Source organism: Brachycentrus maculatus, unplaced genomic scaffold (genome assembly GCF_059751285.1).
Source record: "Brachycentrus maculatus isolate JH-2025_06_01 unplaced genomic scaffold, ASM5975128v1 h1tg000602l, whole genome shotgun sequence".
Lineage (NCBI taxonomy): Eukaryota > Metazoa > Arthropoda > Insecta > Trichoptera > Brachycentridae > Brachycentrus > Brachycentrus maculatus.
Genome location: NW_028281341.1, coordinates 1,030,705 through 1,044,281, shown reverse-complemented (window position 1 = coordinate 1,044,281; position 13,577 = coordinate 1,030,705). Strand labels below are relative to the sequence as shown.

At 31.4% G+C, this 13,577-nt stretch overlaps 2 protein-coding genes across 3 annotated transcripts; both read left to right on the top strand.

The window, feature by feature from the left end:
* Positions 1-2,168: 2,168 nt before the first annotated feature.
* On the top strand, positions 2,169-5,118 carry LOC148301145 (uncharacterized). The gene is made up of 3 exons (XM_088273771.1): positions 2,169-2,440; positions 3,010-3,482; positions 3,667-5,118. Exon 3 carries the CDS (start codon positions 3,853-3,855, stop codon positions 4,606-4,608), a length of 756 nt encoding a protein of 251 aa, XP_088129897.1. The 5' UTR covers positions 2,169-2,440; positions 3,010-3,482; positions 3,667-3,852; the 3' UTR covers positions 4,609-5,118.
* Positions 5,119-5,231: 113 nt separating this feature from the next.
* Positions 5,232-12,602, top strand: LOC148301144 (uncharacterized). Of its 2 annotated transcripts, XM_088273770.1 has the most exons (3): positions 5,232-7,489; positions 8,009-8,481; positions 8,870-12,602. In XM_088273770.1, exons 2-3 carry the CDS (start codon positions 8,073-8,075, stop codon positions 10,126-10,128), a joined length of 1,668 nt encoding a protein of 555 aa, XP_088129896.1. In that variant the 5' UTR covers positions 5,232-7,489; positions 8,009-8,072; the 3' UTR covers positions 10,129-12,602. The 2 variants fall into 2 exon arrangements, with proteins under 2 accessions (XP_088129896.1, XP_088129895.1); XM_088273769.1 differs by having other exon boundaries at positions 5,232-8,481.
* Positions 12,603-13,577: the final 975 nt, after the last annotated feature.

The window sequence follows — 13,577 nt, the reverse complement described above, 5'->3', positions numbered from 1 at the left end:
TATATATATATATATATATATATATATATATATATATATATATATATATATATATTTAAATATATATTTATATATATAAATATATATATATATATATATATATATATATATATATATATATATATATATATATATATATATATATATATATATATATATATATATATATATATATATATATATATATATATATATATATATATATATATATATATATATATATATATATATAAATATATATATATATATATATATATATATATATATATATATATATATATATATATATATATATATATATATATATATATATATATATATATATATATATATATATATATATATATATTTATATATATATATATATATATATATATATATTTTATATATATTCTTGCTCAGTGTGTCAAAGTTTAAATGTTCAAATAAACTCACACTAACGAAAAACCGTTTTCTTGCTTAGAATGTCATTTGAAATATTCACCAAAATTCCTTTTAAAACGACACATGTTAACTCATACTGGCGAAAAACCGTTCTTTTGTACAGTGTCATTTTAAATGCTCGCAAAAAATGATTAAAAATACACATGCTAACTCATACTGGCGAGAAACCGTTTTCTTGCTTGGTGTGTAAATTTAAATGTTCACATAAATATAGTTTGAAACTTCACGTGATGACTCATACTGGTGAGAGTCGATTTTCTTGCTCAGAATGTGATCATAAATGTTTACGCAAATCGGATTTAAAACAACACATGTCGACTCATACTGGCGAGAAACGATATTCTTGCTCAGAATGTCAGTATAAATGTTCACTAAAAGGCTCTTTAAAATATCATATGTTTATTCATAATGGCGAGAAACCATTTTCTTGCTCAGATTGTCATTATAAATGTGCTCGTTAAGGAAATTTAAAGTTGCACGTGGCAATACATGCCAACAACAAACCGCTCTCTTTTTCAGAGTGTCAGTTTAAAATTTCATATGTTTATTCATACTGGCGAGAAACCGTTCTCTTGCCCTGAGTGTCATTGTAAATATTTGCAAAAACACTTTTTAAAGCGACACATGATAACACATACTGGCGAGAAACCGTTTTCTTGTTTAATGAAGTAAATGTTCAGAAAAAGGCAACTTAAAAAACATACGGCAACTCATACTGGTGAGAGACCGTTTTCTTGCTCAGAATGTGTTATAAATGTTCAGAAAAGGGGAAGATGAAAGAACATAATATGTTGACTCATATCGGCAAGAAACCGTATACTGGTCAGAATGTCATTATAAATCTTCACGAAAAAGGACTTTAAATCGACATCTTTTAACTCATAATGGCGAGAAACAACTCTCTCGCTCAGATTGCAATTTTAAGTGTTCGCGGAGAGCGAGGTTGAGACGGCATAATTCAATTCATAAAAGCAAGTCACGAAGCAGTAGCTTTATTCATATTTGTGAATTGTACATAAAAATAGTAGTATAATTTAATTAAATAAAGTAAGAAGCTGCATGTTAAACAAAGCAATTAGAATAATACAAAGAAAAAATCAAATCCAACTAGATTAAATACACGCAAATAAAAAACATACTTGTTTACAACGTTTTCATATTTGTATAGACTGTCGTTAATGATTTAACGCCAAAATATGATAAGTATTTTTTTTCGATAGAGACGTCCATAATTACAAAACTAGAAATAGGAATAGAATAATATTACCAACACACGGGAAAAATCAAAGTGCTAAAAGCGTTAAAAATTTATGTTAAGATACCACAAAATACGAAAAATAGAAGAAATCAGAATCAAAAATATAAATAAAAAGGTACTAGCATTAATCAAATCTTATTTTGACTATTTGAAATACTTCATAACATTCAACCATGTCCACTTTTTTTGTTCTACCAAAGTAGACTTATGTAGGTAGAATAACATAAATACATTTTTTCCACATAAATGTTATTTGACCAGCGACAGGGTTACGTCATAACCGACATCATCAGACATAGCGTAGTCGCTGGTCAAATAAAGTTTATGTGGAAAAAACATAAAAGTTGTTAATTTATTTTTTTAAATGTAGTTCTTGCAAGAAATGTCAGTACAAAACTTTTATTTTATCTAGGTAGGTACCTACCTTGTTAAGATACCTTTTATTATTACAATATTACTTTCTGGCAGTGTTTCTGGAACCGTTGGCAACATAGGTGTAAAACGTAATGTTTCTGCTCTGCTCAAATATAAAGGCTTTTCACCTAAATATTGTTTCGACCTTTTCAATAAAATTAAAAGTGCAAAACAGTAAAATGCTGAGTTTGAATAGTATGTTTCGAGACCGCCGGTGACCGTGGTGGAGTTGCTGGTTGTTGCTGTCGTTTTGTGTTCGAAGGGTGACAGCCGTTGTCATCTGGATCGATTCATGGAATTTTATATGATACGATCGAATAAAAAGTACGCAGAGAAAGTTTATTATGTTAAATTATTCTCTCGATATGTCGGCGTCCGGTGATTTAGAAAAACCTTTAATTTTTAAACTCGTATTCTTAGGAGAACTAAGTATTAACTCATCGCCGTTATTCAAAATGTGTACATTGATAAAAGATATGTAAACATTGTTATAATAAGAACGGGCCGCTAAGGCCTGCAAAGACGGTTTTTATTAAACATTCTGTCTAATGTAATGGTAAACTAGTATTCCTCCTATACACAAAGAGAAATCTATCAAAATTTTACCTTTTACTTTCGTATACTTTATACTTATACATAATGCAGTTGTTTTTGTTGATTCCGTAACTGGATAGAGATTTTTGTGATCAATGTTTTGACAAATGACACGACAGCATAATATTTAGTATATGAATAACACTGTAAGATAATCAATAAAAAAATGTTAAGCGCCCTTGAGACGATATTTTGTCAAAACGTCACTTTACAAATTAGCCAAATATTATATTAACATAATATTGAACAATGGAAAACTTTAATACTTCACATGAAATTATGATGTTCTACAATTGCAGGCCATTGGTAATTGAAAGAAACAAAGGCGCCATTGTGCATATGTCGAGTAGATTTGAATAAGAGATGGAGCTCGCTGCAGTGAGCGTCAAGAATGAACCAGAAAATATAGACGAAGGTACTCCCTTTGCCGTGGAAGAACAAATTAAGGCAGAAAATGAAAACGGTGATAATCTACTTACGAGAGAAGGCGCATTCAATCTATTGACGGTGAAAAGCGAACCCGATAATGATTTTGCTTACTCCGATACAAAAAGAGACCATTGTCTCCTTAGAATTCCACTTGTCAAATCAGAACCAGAAATAAATATTATACGAACTAGCGATGTTACTACCGTTAAGGTTGAACCAAGTACCAGTACAAAACTAGAATGCAAAGAGTTATCCACTGCAATCTTTACTGAGATTGATGTCTGTGAAATCGACATTAAACAAGAATCTTTGAATTCGTCGAACAGAATCGAAACTGGCTCTAGTAAGTAACACCACATTTTCTCCTTATCATTTTCATCCCTGTATCTTAAAACTATTATATTTTTAAACACAGTACTTGACTTGAGATACTTGTATATTGAAGCAAACTTGTAACTTGAGACGAATATGGTCCTTAGACAACATTCTGTGTGTAATGTTAAGAAATGATTTATTTTTTATTACAGGTCTGTTAGACAAAGGAATAAATCCGAGATATTCAGAGATAACTAATAATAGGCCTGCTAACCGTCGAAAAAAAATAAAACTATTCCCAGAGAGTAACTTTTCAAATTCAAACAAACCGAATATGAAGTTAACATATTGGGGTTCATACTGAAGTTCGTTCTGGTACCAATCCATTTTCTTGTTTAATGTGTCACTATAGATTTTCCAAAAAACATCGTTTAAAAGTACATATGTTAACTCATACTGGCGAAAAACCATTCTCTTGCTCAGTGTGCAATTTTAAATTTACGCAAAAAAATAACTTGAAACGTCATATGATAACTCATACTGGTGACAGACCGCTTTCTTGCTCAGAATGTGAATATAAATGTTTTGAAAAAGGTAAATTAGAAGAACACATTTTAACACATACTGGCGAGAAACCGTTTTCTTGCTCAGTGTGTGATTTTAAATGTTCAATTAAAAATGGTTTAAAACTACACATGGCGACTCATACTAATGAGAAACCGTTTTCTTGCTCAGAGTGTCATTTGAAATATTCACAAAAATCCCTTTTAAAACGGCACATGTTAACTCATACTGGCGTGAAACCGTATTCTTGCTCAAAATGTCATTTTAAATTTTCACAAAAATACCTCTTAAAACGACACATGTTAATACATACTGGCGAGAAACCATTTTCTTGCTCAGTGTGTGATTACAAATGTTCAATTAAAAATGGTTTAAAACGACACATGTTAACACATACTTGCGAGAAACCATTTTCTTGCTCAGTGTGTGATTTCAAATGTTCAATTAAAAATGGTTTAAAACGACACATGTTAACTCATACTGGCGAAAAACCATTTTCTTGCTTACAGTGTAATTATAAATCTTTAGAAAAGGGCAACTTAAAAAAACATATGGCAATTCATACTGGTGAGAAATCGCTATCTTGCTGAGTGTGTGATTATAAATGTTCAGAAAAACGACAATTAAAAGATCATGTGCTGAGTCATACTGGCGAGAAACTGTTTTCTTGCTCAAAATGTCACTATAAATCTTCACGAAAACGGACTTTAATTCGACATCTTTTAACTCATAATGAATAGAAATGGCTCTTTGCTCAAAAGGTTGAGATGGCATGATTAAATTCATAATAGCAAGTAATGAAGTAGTATACTGGTCGCCACATTAGAATGCCAAACTAACACTTAAGAAATCGTTAGTGTTTTATGCCAGCGTGTAAATGTAGTTGTAAAATCACGCGTTTTGATTGGCTGCACGTCTGTTTAAATACAGTGACCATGTCTAAAGTTTCGAAGTTGGGAAAGACAAGGAAGGGACAAACCAAAAACATTCACAATAAACGTGAAGCGTTGATGGAGGTAATTATTATATGTTTGTATTAATATCATTAACGAAGTAAAAATATAATTTTTAAATATATTGAGCAATGTAAATATTTTTTAAATGTTATTTAAAAAAAAAATATATATATATATATATATATATATATATATATATATATATACTTAACATTTACTCATTGAGATATTCATTATTTCATTTATTTATTATTTTTATATTTATATTAAAACTTATAAATTAAAATACTTTGTTTAAATGTTCCTTTGCTCTGAATCTGTTTTTATATCGTCTGCGTTTTTATATTAAACGCATCTCTCAGACAAAAAAATCAGACGTCTATTACACTGTTGCATTATTATTTATTATCCTGGTGCCAATATACAATAATGATTAAAATAAACTAATATATTTATATTTTTTCACAATGGTCACCTAATGAGAATTTGGCATTCTTAACTGGCGACAACTCTTCTTTATTAATTTCTGTGAATTGTAAAAAAAGGTAGTAAGAAGCTATGTAAAACAGTGCAATAAAAAAATACATCTAGATTTAAGAGACGAGAAATATACTTTTTCAAAACGTTTTCTTATTTGTATATACAACTTTTAATGATCTAATGCCAAAATATTTTATAAGTAAAAAAAAACCCTTATCCGCACCCCAATGATGCATAGAGCACTGCGTCATATAAACGCAGTGTTATCTTGATCGTTTACACATGAAGGAAAGGTGATCTGCCCTCCGCTTCAGGTACCAGTCCAGGGTAATAATATTGAATAAATATTACAGTGAAAAAATCACTTATATTTATTTTCACTCCCTTGGGAATCGAACCCGGGACCTCCAGAACGGTAGCCGAGCGTGCTGACCATTACACTACAGATGCGGACAAATATAATTATTAAAATTGTGTCCATAATTACGACTCTAGAAATAGGAATAGAATAAGATTACCATATAAGAAAAAATCACATTCGAACAATTGCTCAGTGTTAAAGAGTGAAAGAGTGAAAGATGTATGATAAGATACCACAAAGTACGAAAAATTAATGAAAACAAGAGTGCAACTAGTGTTGATCAAATAGTCCGTAAGGCGTTAGGTAAATTTTCTACTACTAAAGAACCGCGAAACTATGCACTTCGTAAGATTACTTTAGGTCTGGTCCTAGCCTTAAGCATTTTGACCATGATATTTTAATTTTAAATCGTGATTTTCGTATTTGTTTTATGTGATGGTAAACGACCAATCTACATCTTTAAAAACATTTCAATATATGCATATTTTCCAATAAATTAATTTTTAAACAACGTATAATTACTTTTAATGTGTGCAAGCAAATTTTTACCTAAGTATTTATGTTAAAATTAAAAAAAGTCGTCAGTTGAGTAAGAAAAGTGGTCACGCGCTAACGTTTCTTTAAAACGAATTACAGTATAGTGAAACTTAACTTCAACCAGATGTAAATTCTTCTATGATGTAACGATCCCCAAAAACATTAAGATGCCAATCCGGCACAATCGAATAATTTAGTTATGTCAAGAAATTGTTAATTTAGTTATTTAATATATTATTAGATTAAAACCAATCTAATTATATATTAAAAAATGCAAATCCATCACGAAGTGTCAGTGGATAATATAAATCTATTAATTTAGTTATGTCAAAAAACGCCAAAAGCTGAAATCGATTTAATTTAGGTGAAATTCTGTCATCGTTTTATATGCGACTTTCATTCAACGTATTTCGTCCAGACTTACCAAAAAAATCCAATGGACTTTGTCAAATTAATCCATCGAAAATTTTAGATGGAACTAAAAGCATATCCTACAAATACGAAAATTTTTGCTTGGTCATAAAAAAAATCTATATAGTGGCACATGCAATGTAATGCGTCAAGACATTATTGGTATAAAGAAAGAAAAAAATAAACATACCTATATTTACTACCAAAACCCAAAAACTCTCGTTTATTTCATTAATAAAAAAATTATAGGTTCTATTTTTTTCGAACATATCGGTTCCATTTTTTCGTTTTGCTACGTTAGACGTATCTAAGTACGTACCTAAATTGTTTAGATATTTTTATTATTATAGTAGTTGGTAGAGTTTCTGGGATTGCTGGCAACATTTAGAATTATATTTCCAGCATTCAATATTCCTAAAGGGAATTGAAAATTGCGTCTCACTTTTTAATCAATAGCCGTAATATTTCTGTTGTACTGAAATTTAAAAGCAATGCTTTTCACATAAAAATTGATTCGAATTTTTCTATAAGGTTATAAAATTTAAAAAAAATGCAATACAGTAAAATGCTGAGTTGAAGTAGTATGTTTCGAGACCACCGGTGACCGTGGTGGGGCTAATTGTTGCTGTCGCTTTTATGTTCGAGGGGTGGCTGTCGCTGTCATCTAGACCGATTCATGTAATTTTATATGATACGATCGAAGTGAACGTACGTGGAGAGAGTTTAGTAGGTTTAAATTATTCTGTCAATATGTCGGCGTCCGGCGATTTAGAAAAAAACTTTAATTTTTAACTAGTATTCTTTGGAGAGCAAAGTAGAGTCATCGCCGTTTTTAAAAATTTGTACTTTGATAAAACATATATAAACATTGTTATATTAAGAACGAGCCGCTGTCTACAAAGATAGTTTTAAATTAAAATATCTGTGTAATGTTATAAAAACACTAGTATTCCTCTTGTACAAAAAAATAGAATACTACAAAAAATTCACCTTTCACGTTTTTTCAATGTTGATTCCGTAACTGGATATGGATTTTTTTGGTCAATGTTTAGACAAATGACACGACAGCATAATATTTAGTATATGAATAACACTGTAAGATAATCAATAAAAAAATGTTAAGCGCCCTTGAGACGATATTTTGTCAAAACGTCACTTTACAAATTAGCCAAATATTATATAAATATAAAATATTATGACGGAACTCTCTCATACTTCACATGAAATTATGATCTATAATTACAGGCCATTAGTAACTAATAGAAACGAAGGCTCTATTGTGCCCATGTCGAGTTGATTTGAATAAGAGATGGAGCTCGCTGCAGTGAGCGTCAAGAATGAACCAGAAAATATAGACGAGGGTACTCCCAATACTGTGGAAGAAGAAATTAATGCAGAAAATGAAGACTTTGATAATCTACTTACAAGAGAAGGCGCATCCGATCTATTAACGGTGAAAAGCGAACCCGATAATGATTTTGGTCACTCCTATACAAAAAGAGACCATTTTCTCCTCAGAATTCCATTTGTCAAATCAGAACCAGAAATAAATAGTGTACAAACTGGCGATGTTACTACCGTTAAGGTTGAATCAAGTACCAGAACAAAACTTGAGTACAAAGAGGTATCCACTGCAATATTTACCAAGATTGATATCTGTGATCTTGACATTAAACAAGAATCTTCGAAATCATCGAACAGAATCGAAACTGACTCAAGTGAGTAGCAAACATTTTCTCCTTATTATTTCCATCCCTGTATCTTTAACCATTGTATTTTTAAACCTGTGTTTAATTTGACTTGAAGCCTACACAAAGGACAGGTCATATATTACCTTCCACTACTTTGGAGCAACCTGTACTGATAAGGAAATTACAAGATGAAGAATATTTAAATTTACTGGTCGATCTTCCGTCTCGCAGACAAGACTTTGTGATCATTAAACCAGCAACCTACTACTCCCACTACCACTACGTTTTCAATTTACAATGCGACATGGAATTGAGATATTTTTATACTGAAACAAATTTGTAATTTTTGACGAATACGGCCCTTGGACAACTTTACTATATGTTTAATGTTAAAAATATTTATTTTTTATTACAGGTTTGGTAGACAGTGGAATGAATCCAACATATTCAGGGATAACTAATAATAGGCCTGTTAACCGCCAAATAAAAATAAAACTACGCCCGGAGAGTAACTTTTCAAATTCAAACAAACAGAATATGAAGTTACATACGGGGGTTTATACTGAAGTTCGTGCTGGTGCGAATCTGTTTTCTTGTTTAAAGTGTCATTATACATTTTCCCAAAAACAAAGTTTAAAACTACACATGTTAACTCATACTGGCGAAAAACCATTCTCTTGCTCAGTATGTCATTTTAAATGTTCACAAAAAAAAAACTTAAAACGACATATGGTAACTCATACTGGTGAAAAACCGCTTTGTTGCTCAGAATGTGATTATAAATGTTCAGAAAAAGGCAAATTGAAAGAACATATTTTAACACATACTGGCGAGAAACCGTTTTCTTGCTCAGAGTGTCTTTTTAAATGTTCAAAAAAAACTAATTTAAAACTCCACATGGCAACTCATACTGACGAGAAACCGTTTTCTTGCTCAGAGTGTCATTTTAAATATTCACAAAAATTCCTTTTAAAACGGCACATGTTAACTCATACTGGCGTGAAACCGTATTCTTGCTCAAAATGTCATTTTAAATTTTCACAAAAATACCTCTTAAAACGACACATGTTAACTCATACTGGCGAAAAACCGTTCTCTTGCTCTGTGTGTAATTTTAAGTGTTCACAAAAAAATAGTTTGAAACTACACATTAAAACTCATACTGAGAAGAGACCGTTCTCTTGCTCGGTGTGTAATTTTAAATGTTTACATAAAAACAGTTTGAAACTACACATAATGACTCATACTGGCGAGAGCCGATTTTCTTGTTCAGAATGTCACTATAAATGTGCTCGTACATCGGATTTCAAACAACACGTATTAACTCATACTGGAGAGAAACCGTTCTCTTGCTCAGAGTGTCATAGTAAATATTTACAAAAACATCTTTTAAAACGACACATGTTAACTCATGCTGGCGAAAAACCGTTTTCTTGCTTGCAGTGTAATTTTAAATGTTTAGAAAAGGGCAACTTAAAAAAACACATGACAATTCATACTGGCGAGAAACCGTTTTCCTGCTCAGAGTGCGATTATAAATGTTCAGAAAAACGAAAATTAAAAGATCATATGCTGACCCATACTGGCGAAAAACCGTTTTCTTGCTCAGAATGTCATTATAAATCTTCACGAAAAAGCACTTTAAATCGACATATTTTAACTCATAATGACTAGAAATTGCTTGTTGCTCTAAATGTTGAGATGGCATGATAAACTTCATGATAGCAAGTAATAATAATGTAATTGTATTAATATGTGCGAATTGTAAATACAGTATCTACTCAATGAATTAGGGCCACCCATTATTTTTTTGAATACTCTGAAATCTTTTGGATTATTATATTTATTTTACATAAATACTTAAAGTTTTCTATTGACATCTAATATCATGTATAATACCTTCAATAATATGTAAAATATACCTGGATTATTTAAGCCTTTACAAAATTTTAAACTCTTTTTCTGAGAAAGGTCCCTAATTAGCACAGGTAGACAGATAGTTGAAAGTTCAAAAAATAGTCCTATCTCATTTATTAGTGAAGTTTCTTGAGTTCTGGTTGTTGTTTTGTTCAGAGAAGTTATATAGTTATCGTGTCTTGTGAAAAAAACTTAATTTTTAATTTTAGTTCATAAAGTATAAAATTTTAGTTCATAAAGTATAAAAAACACAAGTGTTTTTTTTGAAAAGGACAAAATGGGAAAAAGTAAAGACATTTCCGAGGAAAAAAAGTCTAGTGTTATAATGCTACTGAAATTAGGAATACTATCTAATAGAGAAATTTCAAAAAAAGAAAACGTTTCTTGTCAAACAGTGGACAGAATTTCAAAATCAATAAAAAATCAGTCACCCGCCACCAGCAATCGGCGAAAGAACTGTCGTAGGATTAGAAAAACAACACCGAGGACTGATCGAAAAATCGTTCAAAGTGCCTTAGAAAACCGTAGTGCATCAGCAAAAACATTAAAAATAAAATTGGAAGAAGAGGGTATAAATATATCGGTATCAACACTGAGGCGACGTCTTTACGAAGTAAATCTGAAATGCAGGCGCTCTGTAAAAGTACCAAAATTGACACCACGAATGAAAGCGGATCGATTAAAATGGGCCAGGCTACATCGAATTTACTCGGTAAATGATTGAAAAAAGGTATTTATTTAAATTGAATTTTCAACATATCATTTTAGTAAATAAACTTATATATTTGAATTAAACTTAAATTTTCATTATTTTTCAGGTCATCTTTAGTGATGAGTGCCGGTTAGAAGCCGTGACAGAGAGCCGTCGATTCGTCAGGAGAACACCAATGGAACGTAACAATGAGGCCTGTGTGGTAAAAGTTATCAAACACCCCCCTGCAACAATGATATGGTCATGTATTATTAACAATTTACCTGGGCTGTTGTTTTTCGTGGAAGGAACAATGAACCACAATTCCTATAAGCAGGTCCTCGAACGAATTTTATTGCCCTTCTACCATACACTCGACCCAAAAGAAGGTCCATACACCTTCATGCAGGATGGGGCACCTTGCCACCGGGCTAAATCAATAATAAAATTTTTGTCTAACAAAAATCTGCCTTTGCTCCCCTGGCCTGGAAATTCTCCGGAGCTTAATCCTATAGAAAACGTATGGAGCATGTTAAAAAATAAGGTATACTCATTTCCAAATCCGACAGTAGACTGTCTAAAAAAAAATATTCAAAAAATTTGGTCAGAAGACGAAGAAATAAAAAACATGATAAAACAGTGCATTTTAAGTATGCCAAAAATAATTGAGGCAGTTATTTCTGCCAAAGGTGGAAATACTAAATACTAACTATATTTATATGAAAATATATGCATAATTTAAGTGTAATAAAGTGTTTATGTGTAAACAAAATTCAAAGTTGTTTTATTCAAGGTTTTTTCTGAGTTATTCCTGTTTGAATTGAGAAATTGCGCGAAATTCTGCGTGGCCCTAATTCATTGAGTAGATACTGTAAAGAGAGGTAGTAAGAAGCAACGTAAAACAGGGCAATGAGGATACTACAATAAAAAATACATCTAAATGTGAGAGACGAGAAATATACTTATTCAAAACGTTTCCATATTTGTAAACACAACTTTTAATGATCTAAGGTCAAAATATTTTATATTTAAAATTGTATAAAGTAGTGTTCATAATTATGAGACTAGAAATAGGAATAGAATAAGATTACCATATAAGAAAAAATCATATTCGAATAATTGCTCAGTGTTCAAAGAGTATAAGATATATGATAAAGGTGGAGACTGACTGGAGCATTTTGTCGTAACATAACGTCGTAACACCGCTCGCAGCGAACATCTGAAACTATGGATGGAGCGCTCGGCTCGCTGTGCTGACTACGAATGCTCGCATCGTAACGTGTTACGTTACGACGTGGTTACGACGAAATGCTCCGGTCAGTCTCCACCTTAAGACACCAGAAAGTACGAAAAATGAAAGAAAGCTGAATTAAACAATTAAACAGAGCGCAACTAGAATTGATCAAATCACTACACCTTGAGAGTTTTGATCATGATATTTTCATTTTAAATAGTGATTTTCGCATTTGTTGTATATGACGACAAATCTACATCTTTATAAACGTTTCAATGGATTAATATTTTTCCAATAAAGTATTTTTTAAACAACGTATAATGACTGTTTTTATGTGCAAGAATTTTTTTACCCAAAGTATTTATGTATATTTAAATATAAAGTATTTAAAGACAGTTGAGTGAGTAAAGTGCTCACGTTAAGGTTTTTTAAAACGCATGACAGTGAAACTTAACTTCAACCAGATGTAATTTTTCTAGAAATGATGTAACAATTCCCAAAAAGATTAAAATATCAATCAGGCACAATCGAGTAATTTAGCTTTGTCAAGAGTAAGTTGGAAAAAAGTCAAATCTTGAAGTCGATTTGATTTAGGTGAAATTTTGTCATTGACCTTTTATCTTCATCGAGTTTTATACGCGATTTTCAGTCAACGTATTTCCTCCAGACTTACATAAAAATTATTCCAGTAGACTGACAAATTTATCCGTCGAACATTTTACGAGTACATATATCTTATGAATATGTAAATTTTTGCTTGGTCAAAAAAAATCTATACATTGGCATAAGACAGAAGGGACATTTAAAAGACTAAAATGGCATTTTGTATTATAAAGAGGAAGCAAGACGAGTAAGACTCTGGAACGAATTATGCTCGTCAGGTTTAATTTTGTCTGCCTCTGTAGGTCGCCACGCTCGGCTGCCGTACTGGAGGTCCCGGGTTCGATTACCAAGGGGCTTAAATAAATAAAAGTGAGTTTTTCACTCTTATATTTATTCAATACTACCCCGGACTGGTACCTGAAGCGGAGGGCTGATCACCTTTCCATCGTGTGTAATAACACTGCGTTTATATGATACAGTGTTCTGTGCACCATTGAGGTGCGGATAAGGGTTCGAATGAATGAGAGGTTCCACTGTATATACTACCAACACAAAAAAATCCGAATCATTTAATTGTTATGGAGAAATTATAAAGGGAGAACCGTTAAAAAGAAAGACAGCTTCATTGCGAATTTAAATGTAGAACTCGTGGGTTGGTCACTGTCTCTATTTTTTATA

Coding starts and splice junctions, on each gene's coding strand:
- LOC148301144 (XM_088273770.1), top strand. CDS start 8,073: ATGGAGCTCGCTGCAGTGAGCGTCAAGAATGAACCAGAAAATATAGAC. Junction 8,482..8,869: donor CAGAATCGAAACTGACTCAA/GTGAGTAGCAAA, acceptor TTTTTATTACAG/GTTTGGTAGACAGTGGAATG.
- LOC148301145 (XM_088273771.1), top strand. CDS start 3,853: ATGTGTCACTATAGATTTTCCAAAAAACATCGTTTAAAAGTACATATG.